The sequence below is a fragment of the Lissotriton helveticus genome, chromosome 1_1, assembly GCF_964261635.1.
Source record: "Lissotriton helveticus chromosome 1_1, aLisHel1.1, whole genome shotgun sequence".
Lineage (NCBI taxonomy): Eukaryota > Metazoa > Chordata > Amphibia > Caudata > Salamandridae > Lissotriton > Lissotriton helveticus.
This window is the reverse complement of record NC_136057.1, coordinates 1,935,575,321-1,935,594,982: the sequence shown is the minus strand read 5'-3', so window position 1 is coordinate 1,935,594,982 and position 19,662 is coordinate 1,935,575,321. Positions and strand designations below refer to the sequence as shown.

General features: G+C 55.0%; 1 protein-coding gene across 1 annotated transcript in view; it reads left to right on the top strand.

Moving 5' to 3' along the window:
* The window catches only part of XPR1 (xenotropic and polytropic retrovirus receptor 1), a 577,436-nt gene that overhangs the window by 294,178 nt on the left and 263,596 nt on the right, over positions 1 to 19,662 (top strand). Inside the window, exon 4 of the mRNA XM_078643514.1 lies at positions 15,428 to 15,651. Coding sequence (XP_078499640.1) covers positions 15,428 to 15,651 — 224 coding nt within the window. The remainder of the gene's footprint in view (positions 1 to 15,427; positions 15,652 to 19,662) is intronic.

Below are 19,662 nucleotides of genomic sequence, written 5' to 3'. Positions count from 1 at the left end.
AGGGTATACTCAGATGTGAGTCCCTTGCTCATTGCACCATCAGGATTCAAGCAAGCCGGGCCGAAGACGGCTGTAATGCCAGAAACTGGTCCCCGGAAGCTTGTTTCCTTCCCAGTGTAAGAATTGGCTTTTGTAGTCTGGTCTGCCCTGTTCCCATGATGCACTGGGCCAGGGACAGACTAATTTGCATACAGCCAGGTTCTGAAACTGGGATGGTGCAATGAGCTAAAAAACGGTGTTGGATCTAGCCCTGATCTCTTGACTGGGTGAGAGTACTCTGCTTAATTCAGAGACTCTGTCCATCACCACCCCTTGTTGTAAATATTTTTGTCCACCCTAAGCGTGGAAGGGTATACTCAGATGTGAGTCCCTTGCTCATTGCACCATCAGGATTCAAGCAAGCCGGGCCGAAGACGGCTGTAATGCCAGAAACTGGTCCCCGGAAGCTTGTTTCCTTCCCAGTGTAAGAATTGGCTTTTGTAGTCTGGTCTGCCCTGTTCCCATGATGCACTGGGCCAGGGACAGACTAATTTGCATACAGCCAGGTTCTGAAACTGGGATGGTGCAATGAGCTAAAAAACGGTGTTGGATCTAGCCCTGATCTCTTGACTGGGTGAGAGTACTCTGCTTAATTCAGAGACTCTGTCCATCACCACCCCTTGTTGTAAATATTTTTGTCCAACCTAAGCGTGGAAGGGTATACTCAGATGTGAGTCCCTTGCTCATTGCACCATCAGGATTCAAGCAAGCCGGGCCGAAGACGGCTGTAATGCCAGAAACTGGTCCCCGGAAGCTTGTTTCCTTCCCAGTGTAAGAATTGGCTTTTGTAGTCTGGTCTGCCCTGTTCCCATGATGCACTGGGCCAGGGACAGACTAATTTGCATACAGCCAGGTTCTGAAACTGGGATGGTGCAATGAGCTAAAAAACGGTGTTGGATCTAGCCCTGATCTCTTGACTGGGTGAGAGTACTCTGCTTAATTCAGAGACTCTGTCCATCACCACCCCTTGTTGTAAATATTTTTGTCCACCCTAAGCGTGGAAGGGTATACTCAGATGTGAGTCCCTTGCTCATTGCACCATCAGGATTCAAGCAAGCCGGGCCGAAGACGGCTGTAATGCCAGAAACTGGTCCCCGGAAGCTTGTTTCCTTCCCAGTGTAAGAATTGGCTTTTGTAGTCTGGTCTGCCCTGTTCCCATGATGCACTGGGCCAGGGACAGACTAATTTGCATACAGCCAGGTTCTGAAACTGGGATGGTGCAATGAGCTAAAAAACGGTGTTGGATCTAGCCCTGATCTCTTGACTGGGTGAGAGTACTCTGCTTAATTCAGAGACTCTGTCCATCACCACCCCTTGTTGTAAATATTTTTGTCCACCCTAAGCGTGGAAGGGTATACTCAGATGTGAGTCCCTTGCTCATTGCACCATCAGGATTCAAGCAAGCCGGGCCGAAGACGGCTGTAATGCCAGAAACTGGTCCCCGGAAGCTTGTTTCCTTCCCAGTGTAAGAATTGGCTTTTGTAGTCTGGTCTGCCCTGTTCCCATGATCACTGGGCCAGGGACAGACTAATTTGCATACAGCCAGGTTCTGAAACTGGGATGGTGCAATGAGCTAAAAAACGGTGTTGGATCTAGCCCTGATCTCTTGACTGGGTGAGAGTACTCTGCTTAATTCAGAGACTCTGTCCATCACCACCCCTTGTTGTAAATATTTTTGTCCACCCTAAGCGTGGAAGGGTATACTCAGATGTGAGTCCCTTGCTCATTGCACCATCAGGATTCAAGCAAGCCGGGCCGAAGACGGCTGTAATGCCAGAAACTGGTCCCCGGAAGCTTGTTTCCTTCCCAGTGTAAGAATTGGCTTTTGTAGTCTGGTCTGCCCTGTTCCCATGATGCACTGGGCCAGGGACAGACTAATTTGCATACAGCCAGGTTCTGAAACTGGGATGGTGCAATGAGCTAAAAAACGGTGTTGGATCTAGCCCTGATCTCTTGACTGGGTGAGAGTACTCTGCTTAATTCAGAGACTCTGTCCATCACCACCCCTTGTTGTAAATATTTTTGTCCACCCTAAGCGTGGAAGGGTATACTCAGATGTGAGTCCCTTGCTCATTGCACCATCAGGATTCAAGCAAGCCGGGCCGAAGACGGCTGTAATGCCAGAAACTGGTCCCCGGAAGCTTGTTTCCTTCCCAGTGTAAGAATTGGCTTTTGTAGTCTGGTCTGCCCTGTTCCCATGATGCACTGGGCCAGGGACAGACTAATTTGCATACAGCCAGGTTCTGAAACTGGGATGGTGCAATGAGCTAAAAAACGGTGTTGGATCTAGCCCTGATCTCTTGACTGGGTGAGAGTACTCTGCTTAATTCAGAGACTCTGTCCATCACCACCCCTTGTTGTAAATATTTTTGTCCACCCTAAGCGTGGAAGGGTATACTCAGATGTGAGTCCCTTGCTCATTGCACCATCAGGATTCAAGCAAGCCGGGCCGAAGACGGCTGTAATGCCAGAAACTGGTCCCCGGAAGCTTGTTTCCTTCCCAGTGTAAGAATTGGCTTTTGTAGTCTGGTCTGCCCTGTTCCCATGATGCACTGGGCCAGGGACAGACTAATTTGCATACAGCCAGGTTCTGAAACTGGGATGGTGCAATGAGCTAAAAAACGGTGTTGGATCTAGCCCTGATCTCTTGACTGGGTGAGAGTACTCTGCTTAATTCAGAGACTCTGTCCATCACCACCCCTTGTTGTAAATATTTTTGTCCACCCTAAGCGTGGAAGGGTATACTCAGATGTGAGTCCCTTGCTCATTGCACCATCAGGATTCAAGCAAGCCGGGCCGAAGACGGCTGTAATGCCAGAAACTGGTCCCCGGAAGCTTGTTTCCTTCCCAGTGTAAGAATTGGCTTTTGTAGTCTGGTCTGCCCTGTTCCCATGATGCACTGGGCCAGGGACAGACTAATTTGCATACAGCCAGGTTCTGAAACTGGGATGGTGCAATGAGCTAAAAAACGGTGTTGGATCTAGCCCTGATCTCTTGACTGGGTGAGAGTACTCTGCTTAATTCAGAGACTCTGTCCATCACCACCCCTTGTTGTAAATATTTTTGTCCACCCTAAGCGTGGAAGGGTATACTCAGATGTGAGTCCCTTGCTCATTGCACCATCAGGATTCAAGCAAGCCGGGCCGAAGACGGCTGTAATGCCAGAAACTGGTCCCCGGAAGCTTGTTTCCTTCCCAGTGTAAGAATTGGCTTTTGTAGTCTGGTCTGCCCTGTTCCCATGATGCACTGGGCCAGGGACAGACTAATTTGCATACAGCCAGGTTCTGAAACTGGGATGGTGCAATGAGCTAAAAAACGGTGTTGGATCTAGCCCTGATCTCTTGACTGGGTGAGAGTACTCTGCTTAATTCAGAGACTCTGTCCATCACCACCCCTTGTTGTAAATATTTTTGTCCACCCTAAGCGTGGAAGGGTATACTCAGATGTGAGTCCCTTGCTCATTGCACCATCAGGATTCAAGCAAGCCGGGCCGAAGACGGCTGTAATGCCAGAAACTGGTCCCCGGAAGCTTGTTTCCTTCCCAGTGTAAGAATTGGCTTTTGTAGTCTGGTCTGCCCTGTTCCCATGATGCACTGGGCCAGGGACAGACTAATTTGCATACAGCCAGGTTCTGAAACTGGGATGGTGCAATGAGCTAAAAAACGGTGTTGGATCTAGCCCTGATCTCTTGACTGGGTGAGAGTACTCTGCTTAATTCAGAGACTCTGTCCATCACCACCCCTTGTTGTAAATATTTTTGTCCACCCTAAGCGTGGAAGGGTATACTCAGATGTGAGTCCCTTGCTCATTGCACCATCAGGATTCAAGCAAGCCGGGCCGAAGACGGCTGTAATGCCAGAAACTGGTCCCCGGAAGCTTGTTTCCTTCCCAGTGTAAGAATTGGCTTTTGTAGTCTGGTCTGCCCTGTTCCCATGATGCACTGGGCCAGGGACAGACTAATTTGCATACAGCCAGGTTCTGAAACTGGGATGGTGCAATGAGCTAAAAAACGGTGTTGGATCTAGCCCTGATCTCTTGACTGGGTGAGAGTACTCTGCTTAATTCAGAGACTCTGTCCATCACCACCCCTTGTTGTAAATATTTTTGTCCACCCTAAGCGTGGAAGGGTATACTCAGATGTGAGTCCCTTGCTCATTGCACCATCAGGATTCAAGCAAGCCGGGCCGAAGACGGCTGTAATGCCAGAAACTGGTCCCCGGAAGCTTGTTTCCTTCCCAGTGTAAGAATTGGCTTTTGTAGTCTGGTCTGCCCTGTTCCCATGATGCACTGGGCCAGGGACAGACTAATTTGCATACAGCCAGGTTCTGAAACTGGGATGGTGCAATGAGCTAAAAAACGGTGTTGGATCTAGCCCTGATCTCTTGACTGGGTGAGAGTACTCTGCTTAATTCAGAGACTCTGTCCATCACCACCCCTTGTTGTAAATATTTTTGTCCACCCTAAGCGTGGAAGGGTATACTCAGATGTGAGTCCCTTGCTCATTGCACCATCAGGATTCAAGCAAGCCGGGCCGAAGACGGCTGTAATGCCAGAAACTGGTCCCCGGAAGCTTGTTTCCTTCCCAGTGTAAGAATTGGCTTTTGTAGTCTGGTCTGCCCTGTTCCCATGATGCACTGGGCCAGGGACAGACTAATTTGCATACAGCCAGGTTCTGAAACTGGGATGGTGCAATGAGCTAAAAAACGGTGTTGGATCTAGCCCTGATCTCTTGACTGGGTGAGAGTACTCTGCTTAATTCAGAGACTCTGTCCATCACCACCCCTTGTTGTAAATATTTTTGTCCACCCTAAGCGTGGAAGGGTATACTCAGATGTGAGTCCCTTGCTCATTGCACCATCAGGATTCAAGCAAGCCGGGCCGAAGACGGCTGTAATGCCAGAAACTGGTCCCCGGAAGCTTGTTTCCTTCCCAGTGTAAGAATTGGCTTTTGTAGTCTGGTCTGCCCTGTTCCCATGATCACTGGGCCAGGGACAGACTAATTTGCATACAGCCAGGTTCTGAAACTGGGATGGTGCAATGAGCTAAAAAACGGTGTTGGATCTAGCCCTGATCTCTTGACTGGGTGAGAGTACTCTGCTTAATTCAGAGACTCTGTCCATCACCACCCCTTGTTGTAAATATTTTTGTCCACCCTAAGCGTGGAAGGGTATACTCAGATGTGAGTCCCTTGCTCATTGCACCATCAGGATTCAAGCAAGCCGGGCCGAAGACGGCTGTAATGCCAGAAACTGGTCCCCGGAAGCTTGTTTCCTTCCCAGTGTAAGAATTGGCTTTTGTAGTCTGGTCTGCCCTGTTCCCATGATGCACTGGGCCAGGGACAGACTAATTTGCATACAGCCAGGTTCTGAAACTGGGATGGTGCAATGAGCTAAAAAACGGTGTTGGATCTAGCCCTGATCTCTTGACTGGGTGAGAGTACTCTGCTTAATTCAGAGACTCTGTCCATCACCACCCCTTGTTGTAAATATTTTTGTCCACCCTAAGCGTGGAAGGGTATACTCAGATGTGAGTCCCTTGCTCATTGCACCATCAGGATTCAAGCAAGCCGGGCCGAAGACGGCTGTAATGCCAGAAACTGGTCCCCGGAAGCTTGTTTCCTTCCCAGTGTAAGAATTGGCTTTTGTAGTCTGGTCTGCCCTGTTCCCATGATGCACTGGGCCAGGGACAGACTAATTTGCATACAGCCAGGTTCTGAAACTGGGATGGTGCAATGAGCTAAAAAACGGTGTTGGATCTAGCCCTGATCTCTTGACTGGGTGAGAGTACTCTGCTTAATTCAGAGACTCTGTCCATCACCACCCCTTGTTGTAAATATTTTTGTCCACCCTAAGCGTGGAAGGGTATACTCAGATGTGAGTCCCTTGCTCATTGCACCATCAGGATTCAAGCAAGCCGGGCCGAAGACGGCTGTAATGCCAGAAACTGGTCCCCGGAAGCTTGTTTCCTTCCCAGTGTAAGAATTGGCTTTTGTAGTCTGGTCTGCCCTGTTCCCATGATGCACTGGGCCAGGGACAGACTAATTTGCATACAGCCAGGTTCTGAAACTGGGATGGTGCAATGAGCTAAAAAACGGTGTTGGATCTAGCCCTGATCTCTTGACTGGGTGAGAGTACTCTGCTTAATTCAGAGACTCTGTCCATCACCACCCCTTGTTGTAAATATTTTTGTCCACCCTAAGCGTGGAAGGGTATACTCAGATGTGAGTCCCTTGCTCATTGCACCATCAGGATTCAAGCAAGCCGGGCCGAAGACGGCTGTAATGCCAGAAACTGGTCCCCGGAAGCTTGTTTCCTTCCCAGTGTAAGAATTGGCTTTTGTAGTCTGGTCTGCCCTGTTCCCATGATGCACTGGGCCAGGGACAGACTAATTTGCATACAGCCAGGTTCTGAAACTGGGATGGTGCAATGAGCTAAAAAACGGTGTTGGATCTAGCCCTGATCTCTTGACTGGGTGAGAGTACTCTGCTTAATTCAGAGACTCTGTCCATCACCACCCCTTGTTGTAAATATTTTTGTCCACCCTAAGCGTGGAAGGGTATACTCAGATGTGAGTCCCTTGCTCATTGCACCATCAGGATTCAAGCAAGCCGGGCCGAAGACGGCTGTAATGCCAGAAACTGGTCCCCGGAAGCTTGTTTCCTTCCCAGTGTAAGAATTGGCTTTTGTAGTCTGGTCTGCCCTGTTCCCATGATGCACTGGGCCAGGGACAGACTAATTTGCATACAGCCAGGTTCTGAAACTGGGATGGTGCAATGAGCTAAAAAACGGTGTTGGATCTAGCCCTGATCTCTTGACTGGGTGAGAGTACTCTGCTTAATTCAGAGACTCTGTCCATCACCACCCCTTGTTGTAAATATTTTTGTCCACCCTAAGCGTGGAAGGGTATACTCAGATGTGAGTCCCTTGCTCATTGCACCATCAGGATTCAAGCAAGCCGGGCCGAAGACGGCTGTAATGCCAGAAACTGGTCCCCGGAAGCTTGTTTCCTTCCCAGTGTAAGAATTGGCTTTTGTAGTCTGGTCTGCCCTGTTCCCATGATGCACTGGGCCAGGGACAGACTAATTTGCATACAGCCAGGTTCTGAAACTGGGATGGTGCAATGAGCTAAAAAACGGTGTTGGATCTAGCCCTGATCTCTTGACTGGGTGAGAGTACTCTGCTTAATTCAGAGACTCTGTCCATCACCACCCCTTGTTGTAAATATTTTTGTCCACCCTAAGCGTGGAAGGGTATACTCAGATGTGAGTCCCTTGCTCATTGCACCATCAGGATTCAAGCAAGCCGGGCCGAAGACGGCTGTAATGCCAGAAACTGGTCCCCGGAAGCTTGTTTCCTTCCCAGTGTAAGAATTGGCTTTTGTAGTCTGGTCTGCCCTGTTCCCATGATGCACTGGGCCAGGGACAGACTAATTTGCATACAGCCAGGTTCTGAAACTGGGATGGTGCAATGAGCTAAAAAACGGTGTTGGATCTAGCCCTGATCTCTTGACTGGGTGAGAGTACTCTGCTTAATTCAGAGACTCTGTCCATCACCACCCCTTGTTGTAAATATCAAATGGAATTAGGGCACCTTCTGCAAACAGTTCCCCCAGTGTGTCTAATTCGGCCCGTGTCCAGCTGCTTAATGCCGCTTCCGTGAGCGCGCCGCCTTCCCAGGGCGTCCCCAGCAATGGCAGAACTGGAGCATACGGCTTGGTAAGGCTTGTGAGTTTCAGACTCCTCACGTAGCACTTCCGCGCCGCCACCAGATGCAGCTGATCGGGGCAGCGTATTCTAGCTAGTGGGTGAAAAAGTGTGTGCACTTGTGCGGTCGTCATGACCGCCGTATCTGTGGCAGTGTCTCCTAGGTTTTTCCCACTCAACCAGTAGATCACCCATTGCAGCTGCGCAGCTAGGTAGTAGAGCTCCTGATTAGGGACAGCTAGTCCTCTGTTTTCCGCCGATGCATACAGCGTCTTTAGCGCAACCCTGGGCCGTCCCGAATTCCATATCAGCCTTCTGACCAGAGTCTCCAACTCACGAAATATACGGGTAGGAACATAGATAGGCAGGTTAGCGTAGAAATACAGCAATTTTGGCAATGCTATCATTTTTGTCAGAGTGATTCGACCCTGGACGTTCAGTGGGAGAGAGTTCCAGAAAGCGACCTGCGCCGTGAGCGATGAGATTGCCCTTATTAAATTGCCTTCCAATACATCGGCGGGGTCTCGATATATATATATATATATATATATATCCCCAAATAGTGAAAAGTGGTTGGGTACCAGGCAAGTCGTTCGCCTAGTACCGTGATGGCACATTCCGGCGTCGCGGCATCAAAGGAATACACTCTTGACTTTGCCCAATTTACCCTAAGACCCGACATCTCTCCGAATGCACGGAATATGTCGGTGAGTACCGGTGGGAAGCCGGTCAGGGGTCTGATATAAAGTAGTAGGTCGTCGGCGTACAGCGACACCGCATGAACCCCGTCGGCCAAAGTGATGCCCCATTCCTCGCCGAAGGCTCGGAGTCGCGTCGCTAAGGGCTCTATCATGAGGGCAAAGATTAGGGGGGAGAGGGGGCACCCCTGTCTGTTACCTCTGCATACCCGTATCGGGTCAGAGAGCAGCCTGCCCGCGCGAACTCGTACCGTAGGTGTCTGGTACAGGAGTTCCACCATCTGGAGAAAATCGTCGCCCATGTTATATTTCCGCAGCACCGACACTAGGTAGGGCCATTCCACGGAGTCCAATGCCTTCTCGAGATCGAGTATCAGGCACCCCGAATGAGGCCATCGGGGCGTGGCAGGCTCTGTATTCTAAACAGACGTCTGATGTTGTACGACGTGCTGCGAGTTGGTACAAAACCGTTTTGGTCGGTATGGACAAGAGCAGGTACTAGGGGTGCCAGTCGCTGGGCCAATGTGGACGCCAGAATCTTATAATCTGTGTTGAGGAGGGCCAGTGGTCTGTACGAACCCATATTGGTCTTGTCTCTGCCCGGCTTTAGAAGAGATATTAGGTTCGCCTCGTTCAGTGTAGGCGGAAGAGCACAATCAGTGATTGCGGCTTCGAACATGCGCAGTAGTTCGGGAATTAGGATAATGGAATAGGCTTTATAAAACTCCACGGGTAGTCCGTCGGGCCCCGGGGATTTCCTGTTGGAGAGAGAAAAAATGGCTGTTCCTCTGACGTAAGCGGCGCACCCAGGTCGTCGCGTTGCGTGTCATTGATCTCTGGCAGGGTTAAGGCAAATAGATATGCCGAGATGTCGGCGGTGGAGACCCGCAGACGAGAGCGGTAAAGGTCCTCATAGTGTGTCGTGAAGGCTTCGTGAATGGCCCTTTGTGTGTATACAGCAGTGCCTTGTGTTGTGTAAATGGACGTTACCGGGGTGGTCTGGGTGTCACGCCTGATCAGCCACGATAGTAATTTACCAGGCTTGTCCCCAAAGCGATGAGTGTGTGCTGAGTGGGCAGCGTAGTTTAAATTTTCAGCCTGTCAAGCAACTGTGTATGTTGCTCTCTGGCTGCCATCAGGGTCCCGTCGTCTCCCTCCACAGCCTCCTGTTCCCCAGTCAGCAGGTCAGATTCGACCGCGTCAGCTCTCCCTCTATCTGCTTCCGCATTCCCGCCTGCATGCCCAGACAGTGGCCTCTCGTGACGACTTTAAATGCATCCCATTCTAATTGCGGGGTGGAGGCAGTATGGTTATTTTCTTCAAAATATTGTCAGAGGCGGGTCGAGAGCGCCTCTCTGAACGGGGCATCCAGCAGCATGTCTTGCTGGAGCCTCCAAGTAGGCACCGGTGGATGTGGGTGTTCCCAGGCCAGGTCTAGGTTATGGGGGTTATGATCAGAGTGAGTTCGGCCTAGGTAACAACTGTCCGTGACATGGGGGAGCAGGTCTTTTGTCAGCATGTACCTGTCTAACCTGACATGCAATGAGTGGGCGCCTGAGTAGTATGAATATACCCTTGCATTCGGATTACGACCTCGCCAGGCATCATGCAAGTCCCATTGCGTCGCCCAGTCTGTGAGTGCCCTCATTGCCCCATTCACCGGTGCGCTGGCTAGAGGGGGGAATGACCGGTCCAAGGAGGTGTCCAAAACAGTTATAGTCACCCCCGAGCAAGAATGGGACTCAATGCCATGGTGCCAGCACTGAAGACAGCCGTGCGAGAAGGGGGCCCTGTTCAGTATTAGGGGCATAGAGGGAAGCAAGAACAATGAGCTGTCCATCCAGTTTACCGTGAATTACTACATATCTGCCCTCCGTGTCTACCCTACAGTGAGAGAGTGCAAAGGGGACCCCGGGACGCACCCAGATCAGCGCCCCTCGCGCATATTTCCCGAAAACCCAGTTGCATACAGTTGTCCCCTCCATCTACGGTGTAGCGTTGGCGTCTCTGGGCCAGTCAGGTGGGTCTCCTGCAGCAGTGCTATGTGCACATGGTGCCGTTTGAGATATGAGTGGATCTGGTAACGGCGTGACGGTGTGTGCATGCCACGCACATTCCATGTACAGAATTTAATCACAGCCATAATACATCCGGTTCTCCATCATCCTCCCCTCCCGCCCACCACCATCAGCCAATAGCACCGTTTGAAAGGTTAAACACCCACTTACTTCATCAGAGCACCTTCGCAAACTCTCATTATATGTGAGGGAAATATAAGGGAAGAAAAAAAAAAGTCAACCAGCCCTGAGAACAAGGCAAACAATAATACAATACCAAAAGGTCGACAGCAGAACATGTTATCGCCCAAACGCTCTAATGAGCTAAAATGACCGTGAGTTCAGGGGGGGGGGGGGTCGCTGAGCGCTTGGCTCTGTCTCTGCCGATACAGTGTGTGATCAGGTTGAGGGCGCCTCCCCCCCCACAGGTATCACCTGGCAGTCGGCCCAGTTCTAGCAGATGCGCCTGCAGCGCGGAGCCCCGAGTCCTCCGGACACAGCACCTCGCCGGCCGCCGGCGCCCCTGGACGGCCTCCCCATGTCACTCACCTCCGGGGGGGTCAGACTGCCCCCGCAGCGCCGCTCCGCGGCCAGCGGGCAATAGCTGTGTTCGCTCCGAGTCTGGACTGGCAGGGCTATACTCACAGCGTCTCGTCAGCCAGATCCAAGTGCCCCCCGCGGCAGGGCAGTCCCACCGGTGCTACAGTTATGGTCCACGGAAGCAGGGAAAACCCCCAAGTAGTAGTAAAAGTCCTCGGGGTCAAGCAAGAAGAGCCAAACTTTCCAGACTGTCCTCAGTGAATGAAGTCGGCAGTTTGCGGGGTGACATCAGGTAGGTCCGTTGACACCTGTGAGTCCGGCAGTTCATAAACTCGTTCGTCATCGCTTGGGATCTCACGGGGGCTGGCCTCCAATGTTGGGTCCACTTCCAACGAGCCGCTGATTTCCGCCACCATCCGGAGGGCTTCCTGTTGTTCACTGTACATGAGCTCGGCCGGGGGGCCCACCTCCGTCTCCGCGCGTGTTCATCCTGGCGGGGAGGGCCGGCGCCGGGTGCGCCGCATGGTCGACGTTGATGGCGTCGCACTGGGCTCCGTGTCTATGCCCGAGTCCAGCCAGGCCTCAACCGCCTCAGGAGTATTGAAAAAATGGGTCTTGTCCTGGGCCACCACACGTAAGCGGGCCGGAAAAAGAAGAGAGTATTTCAAGGCTAGGCTGCGGAGTCGCTGTTTCACTGCCAGGAAAGAGTGCCGCTGGCGTTGTACCTGGATAGTGTAATCAGGGAATAACATGATCTTGGCGTTTTCAACCCTGACATCCAACAGTTTCCTAGTCCCTCGCAGTATGGCGTCGCGGTCCCGATAATCCAAGACACGAATAAGCATGGGTCTTGGGTTGGAGCCTGTAGGAGGGTGCCGCGTCGGAACCCGGTGGGCCCGCTCCTCAACAAAATGCTGAGAGAGGGTGCCCTTAAGTAGGTCCGTGAGCCATCGCTCCATGTGTACCTCTGGTTCCCTACCTTCCCAACGCTCCGGCAGGCCTATGATGCGGACGTTGTTCCTTCTCGCTCTCCCTTCCGCATCCTCCGCGCGGTCCTCCAGGAATTCCACTCGGTTGAGGAGGTCTTGGACATGCTTATCCGTCTGTGAGACCTTGGGCGTGACATCAGCCACAGTGGCCTCTAGGGCAGCCGTGCGCTCCGATAGCTTCTTGTGGTCAGCCCGCAGGTGCGTGAGGTCAATGGCAACGCTATTGATTTTTGTTTCCAGAGATGTGCGGGTCAATTGCAATGATTCCTCTAGCCGCTCCATCGCCGCCAGCATCGTGTCTAGTTTGGAGGTGGTCTGGTCGTGATCTGTAGATTTCGCCATCTTCCCCATCACCTGTGTGCCGCTAGCACCGGCTCTCGTCTTGGGTCCCCCAGACATGGGCAGCGTGATGTGGTTCGGTGCTCGGGCGCACGCGGGGAAACTTCTCTTTGCCTTGCAGGTTTGATGTGAGAACCACAGTCCTCTGGCCACCGCCAGTAAATCCGCACACCCAGCCGGCCGTCCGGATGGCCCCGACTACCTCAGCAAGCACCCCAAGGCCGACCAGCATGACCGCGTGCCTCCTCAGCACCTCACACTGTCCCCTCAGCTCCCTCCGGAGGGGGGCCCCCCTCAGTGGCGAGGCGGCCAAGTCCGGGGCCCCAACAGGGCAGATGACGCCGCTCACCTCCCACCCCAGGCTCCGTGCAGACGCCTGCCCCGGGGTCAGAGGGCAGCCACCCAATGTATGTAATAGAGTCCACGCATCAACGGAGGATATCCCCAGCCCAGAGCTAGGGAGGCCGGTCACCCCGTGGTTATTCTGCAGGCGCTCATCCCACTGTCCAGCACGAGGGCCCCTGGGTATAATCCTCAACAGGGGGGTCCTCCGGGCACCGCCCCGGGCGCGGCAGGCCCCCACACCAGCCAGAGGAGCCAGCCGAGTGCGCGGCCGCCCCCGTTGCAGATCAGGTAGGCGACAGGCGCCGAGCTCTCTCCAGGGATGACCGATCGCGCAGGGCCCCCCCCCGCGCAGCCCCAACGTCCGCAGGTAGCAGGGTTTGTGGAGTTCTGCTGCAGCCGCCGGATCCCTTCCCGCGAGTCTCACCCGGCCAGGCCTCGCGGGCACGGCTCAACCCCGGTCTCGCGCCGATCCGCGCGCTGGCCGGGCGGGCCCACCAAGGGGGGTTATCCGATCTCATCGCCTCCGGAGCAATCAGCAGGTACCGCCCTACCCCACAAGAGGCAGGGACCTGGGTATCGTCCCAATGCAGCTTTGTTGGTGGTTTTTGGGACAGTTCTGGGCCCGCAGGCACCTCACCGCAATCAGCAGCGGCCGGGCCTCTCGGTCACAGCAAGACCCCGGGCTCGCGCCGACACACGTGCGGCCGGGAGAGCCCGCCGGGGGGGGCGTCCACTCCACGCCGCCACCGGAGCGGACAGGGATCTCCGCTTCGCACCAAATTCGGCAGGGGCACGGAGGTCAGCCCCACACAGCTCCGTCGATAGTTAGGGCCGGGTTTTTAGCAATTATCCCGGAGAAATGACCTGTGGTAGGGGAGCTCAGCACGGAGCTCTACCCGAGCACGTCCGCCGCCATTGCATGCTTAGCCACGCCCCCATCTGCTCCCTCTCCGATGACGATTGGAGTCCCCCAAGAATTAACTCTGTCCCCCACCCTTCTCAGTCTCTACCTTGAACCGCTTTCAGAAGTACTACGCACTGCCAATATCTCCTACCACATGTATGCCAACGATACCCAGATCTACATAAAAATCTCTTCTCCCAAGCACATTCTTTCCCTGAATGAGGCCTTGAAGCTGACTGTCCATTGGCTCACCTATAACCTGCTCAAGCTTAATGCTAAAAAAACTGAATTTCTTCTAATCTCCCTACCTAAAACCAACCCTGACATCCAGGAATGGATCAAGGCGATCACAGCGCTCAACTGCCCGCCAACCATAGTGGACTCTGCTAATTCCCTTGGAATTACCCTAGACTGCAGATTGAATATGCGCGGCCAAATTAACTTGATGGCCAAAACAGCCAGATATCAGCTGAGCTACCTAAGAAACCTTAAACCTTTCCTTGACACTCCTGACCTGAAAATGGCAATTCAGGCTCTAGTCATCTCCAGACTGGAATACGGATGCTCTACCCTCACAGGTCTTCCCAAGACTTCCATGGCACCATTAAAAGCCTGCCCCAATGCTGCCGCCAGACTCCTAATAGGCTCAAAGAAATTAAACCACATATCCCCTCACCTTAAAGCTCACAACTGGCTTCCTTTTGAGGCCAGAATACAACTTAAGCTGGCTTGCATCACTCACAAGGCTCTATACTCGAACTCACCGGCAACCCTCGCCCAATAACTTGTAGAAAATTCCGATCCGCCAGAGACCTCTTGCCCCAACCTGCACGCTTGCAGAAAAAGAAAAACTACAATCGGGCCTGCTCAGGGGCCGCCCCAAGAATTGGGAACTCATTCCTGCCCGCCATTCGAAAAATTCCGTCCTTGGCACGCTTTAAAATGGAGGCCAAAACATTTGTTATGGGCAAATTCCTCTCCTAATGCTTCATCACAATCACCTCAGTGTGCTACCTTCCTGTGGGCTGTCCTGTTGTCCGGATGACACCCACCTGGCACATCTGGGCATCCCATCTTGGATCTGAGGCCGCCTATCTCTTGTAAAATGTATCTACCTGTTTTTATCCTAACTGTTTCCTTTCTATGTTATCCCAAATGTATCCACCCCCTCTAAGTTCCCTTGTATACTACTTGTCATTCCTGTAAAGCGCTCTGATACCCTTACGGGTCTGGTTCGCTCTGTGTAAAACTCTAAATAAATAAATAAATAAATATACTGTGCCCGTGGGCCCTCATATTGCCCTTTCTAAAAATCTGCATTCGTCCTTTTTTTCCCCTCTCAGACTCCCTGTTGGTTCTCCCCCACTGACCTTGCTCTTACACTTATACTTTTGCTTCATTTCCAACATTGGCCTTAGCCAAAGGACTGCTCCATCTCCAATGAACCTCACTTTTTCCATTGACCCTCCACACGTCTTTTAGTCTTCATCTGCCACGCCCTCCTCTTAATGTGCTTTGTCTGTCCTTCTTGCCCCGTCTTCTTTCTTCCTGGACCTGTGTTTTCTTCTTGCCTCCATTCCATTTCCTATCCTAGTGATTGTTCTCTCCTGCTTTGACTGTGGTCTTTTGTTTCCTTGGCCTATCCTGTTGTTTCTCTTCCTCTTGTACCTCTGACCTTCCCTTCCTACCCCATCTTTGTTCTGTTGACATATTTTTCTTCCGGGGCATGCAGTCTGGTTTCATGTAGTGGTGATTACTTGCCCGCCCAACCTCCTCATCTGTTGTAAACTTGAACCTCCGCTTTTACATTGCAGAAAAGTTGGCCGAAGCACAACGACGGTTCGCAACCCTACAGAATGAGCTGCAGTCGTCGCTGGACGCCCAGAGGGAGAACAGCGGCATCTCCACGTTGCGGCAGCGCCGGAAGCCCGTCTTCCACCTATCACACGAGGAGCGCGTGCAGCACCGAAACATCCGGGACCTGAAACTGGCCTTCAGCGAGTTCTACCTCAGCCTCATCTTACTGCAGAACTACCAGGTGAGGGGCTTGAGGAGTTAGGGTGGAGTTGTGGGGGAAACTGGGACATGGAATTACATTATTTCACGTATGCATCCCGGAGGACTACCTGTTATGAATGAAATCATTGTATTGCACTAATTCACTAAACCCTGTAGCAGAACCTCTAGGTTTGTTTGTGCGTGGTGGGAAGGGGTCCTTCTACTTTAAGAATTTCTCACTGAATAACTGTGCTTGGAACTATCCCTCGTCGGGCATAATCAGTTGAAAAATGGCTTCAGTCCTTACTGGGAAGAGCTCTAGTGCATGTCTCCTTGTCCCGCCATCTTTACTCGTTCCTCTGCATTTGTTCTTCACTTCACAAGCCATGTTCCATATCTCAGTCTTTTGTAGCCTCTTCACACTTGCCTTCTTTCTATATTTTTCTTTTAAGCTATATTGTTCTCACTCTTCAGTTTTCCTTACATACCCTTTCCTTTCTCTCTTTTGCCTTCCCTTATTACTCCTGTCTTTTATTTTTCTCTCTCTCCCTTTCACCGCCCACTCTACCTATTTTGTCTTCCTGCCGTGTTGGTATGGCTACTGGTGCCTTGGCCTAGGCTCATTGGCTTGGGCTCCTGGCTTGGGCTCCTGGCACCTTGGCTTGGGCTCCTAGTGCCTTGACTCTGGTCGCCTTGGCCTGGGCTCCTGGCGCCTTGGCTCCTTGCGCCTTGGCCTGGGCTCCTTGCGCCTTGGCCTGGGCTCCTTGCGCCTTGGCCTGGGCTCCTGGCGCCTTGGCCTGGGCACCTGGCGCCTTGGCCTGGGCACCTGGCGCCTTGGCCTGGGCACCTGGCGCCTTGGCCTGGGCACCTGGCGCCTTGACCTGGGCACCTGGCGCCTTGACCTGGGCACCTGGCGACTTGACCTGGGCTCCTGGCGACTTGACCTGGGCTCCTGGCACCTTGGATCCTTGGCTTGGGCTCCTGGCGCCTTGGCCTGGGCTCCTGGTTTGGGCTCTTGGTGCCTTTGTTTGGGCTCTTGGTGCCTTTGTTTGGGCTCTTGGTGCCTTGGTTTGGGCTCCTGGTGCCTTGGTTTGGGCTCTTGGTGCCTTGGTTTGGGCTCTTGGTGCCTTGGTTTGGGTTCCTGGTGCCATGGTTTGGGCTCCTGGTGCCATGGTTTGGGCTCCTGGTGCCTTGGTTTGGGCTCCTGGCGCCTTGGCCTGGGCTCCTGGCGCCTTGGCCTGGGCTCCTGGCGCCTTGGCCTGGGCTCCTGGCGCCTTGGCCTGGGCTCCTGACGCCTTGGCCTGGGCTCCTGGCGCCATGGCCTGGGCTCCTGGCGCCTTGGCCTGGGCTCCTGGCGCCTTGGCCTGGGCTCCTGGCGCCATGGCCTGGGCTCCTGGCGCCTTGGCCTGGGCTCCTGGCGCCTTGGCCTGGGCTCCTGGCGCCTTGGCCTGGGCTCCTGGCGCCTTGGCCTGGGCTCCTGGCGCCTTGGCCTGGGCTCCTGGCGCCTTGGCCTGGGCTCCTGCGCCTTGGCCTAGGCTCCTGCGCCTTGGCCTGGGCTCCTGGCGCCTTGGCCTGGGCTCCTGGCGCCTTGGCCTGGGCTCCTGGCGCCTTGGCCTGGGCTCCTGGCGCCTTGGCCTGGGATCCTGGCGCCTTGGCCTGGGCTCCTGGCGCCTTGGCCTGGGCTCCTGGCGCCTTGGCCTGGGCTCCTGGCGCCTTGGCCTGGGCTCCTGGCGCCTTGGCCTGGGCACCTGGTGCCTTGACCTGGGCTCCTGGCGCCTTGACCTGGCACCTTGGCTTGGGCTCCTGGCGCCTTGGCTTGGGCTCCTGGTGCCTGGTTTGGGCTCCTGGTGCCTTGGTTTGGACTCCTGGTGCCTTGGTTTGGACTCCTGGTGCCTTGGTTTGGACTCCTGGTGCCTTGGTTTGGACTCCTGGTGCCTTGGTTTGGACTCCTGGTGCCTTGGCCTGGGCTCCTGGTGCCTTGTTTTGGGCTCCTGGCGCCTTGGCTTGGGCTCCTGGTGCCTGGTTTGGACTCTTGGTGCCTTGGTTTGGGCTCCTGGTGCCTTGGTTTGGACTCCTGGTGCCTTGGCCTGGGCTACTGGTGCCTTGGCCTGGGCTTCTGGTGCCTTGGTTTGGGCTCCTGGTGCCTTGGCCTGAGCTCCTGGTGCCTTGGTTTGGGCTCCTGGTGCCTTGGTTTGGGCTCCTGGTGCCTTGGCCTGGGCTCCTGGTGCCTTGGCCTGGGCTCCTGGTGCCTTGGCTTGGGCTCCTGGTGCCTTGGCCTGGGCTCCTGGTGCCTTGGCCTGGGCTCCTGGTGCCTTGGCCTGGGCTCCTGGTGCCTTGGTTTGGGCTCCTGGTGCCTTGGTTTGGGCTCCTGGTGCCTTGGTTTGGGCTCCTGGTGCCTTGGCTTGGGCTCCTGGCGCCTTGGCCTGGGCTCCTGGCGCCTTGACCTGGGCACCTGGCGCCTTGACCTGGGCACCTGGCGCCTTGACCTGGGCACCTGGCGCCTTGACCTGGGCACCTGGCGCCTTGACCTGGGCACCTGGCGCCTTGACCTGGGCACCTGGCGCCTTGACCTGGGCACCTGGCGCCTTGACACCTGGCGCCTTGACCTGGGCACCTGGCGCCTTGACCTGGGCACCTGGCGCCTTGGCCTGGGCTCCTGGCGCCTTGGCCTGGGCTCCTGGTGCCTTGGCCTGGGCTCCTGGCGCCTTGGCCTGGGCTCCTGGCGCCTTGGCCTGGGCTCCTGGCGCCTTGGCCTGGGTACCTGGCGCCTTGGCCTGGGCACCTGGCGCCTTGACCTGGCACCTTGGCTTGGGCTCCTGGCACCTTGGCCTGGGCTCCTGGCGCCTTGGCCTGGGCTCCTGGCGCCTTGGCCTGGGTACCTGGCGCCTTGGCCTGGGCACCTGGCGCCTTGACCTGGCACCTTGGCTTGGGCTCCTGGCGCCTTGGCTTGGGCTCCTGGCGCCTTGGCTTGGGCTCCTGGCGCCTTGGCTTGGACTCCTGGTGCCTTGGTTTGGACTCCTGGTGCCTTGGTTTGGACTCCTGGTCCCTTGGTTTGGACTCCTGGTGCCTTGGCCTGGGCTCCTGGTGCCTTGTTTTGGGCTCCTGGCGCCTTGGCTTGGGCTCCTGGTGCCTGGTTTGGACTCTTGGTGCCTTGGTTTGGGCTCCTGGTGCCTTGGTTTGGACTCCTGGTGCCTTGGCCTGGGCTACTGGTGCCTTGGCCTGGGCTTCTGGTGCCTTGGTTTGGGCTCCTGGTGCCTTGGCCTGAGCTCCTGGTGCCTTGGTTTGGGCTCCTGGTGCCTTGGTTTGGGCTCCTGGTGCCTTGGCCTGGGCTCCTGGTGCCTTGGCCTGGGCTCCTGGTGCCTTGGCTTGGGCTCCTGGTGCCTTGGCCTGGGCTCCTGGTGCCTTGGCCTGGGCTCCTGGTGCCTTGGTTTGGGCTCCTGGTGCCTTGGTTTGGGCTCCTGGTGCCTTGGCTTGGGCTCCTGGCGCCTTGGCCTGGGCACCTGGCGCCTTGACCTGGGCACCTGGCGCCTTGACCTGGGCACCTGGAGCCTTGACACCTGGCGCCTTGACCTGGGCACCTGGCGCCTTGACCTGGGCACCTGGCGCCTTGACTCCTGGCGCCTTGGCCTGGGCTCCTGGCGCCTTGGCCTGGGCTCCTGGCGCCTTGGCCTGGGCTCCTGGCGCCTTGGCCTGGGCTCCTGGCGCCTTGGCCTGGGTACCTGGCGCCTTGGCCTGGGCACCTGGCGCCTTGACCTGGGCTCCTGGCGCCTTGACCTGGCACCTTGGCTTGGGCTCCTGGCGCCTTGGCTTGGGCTCCTGGCGCCTTGGCTTGGGCTCCTGGCGCCTTGGCTTGGGCTCCTGGCGCCTTGGTTTGGACTCCTGGTGCCTTGGTTTGGACTCCTGGTGCCTTGGTTTGGACTCCTGGTGCCTTGGCCTGGGCTCCTGGTGCCTTGTTTTGGGCTCCTGGCGCCTTGGCTTGGGCTCCTGGTGCCTGGTTTGGACTCTTGGTGCCTTGGTTTGGGCTCCTGGTGCCTTGGTTTGGACTCCTGGT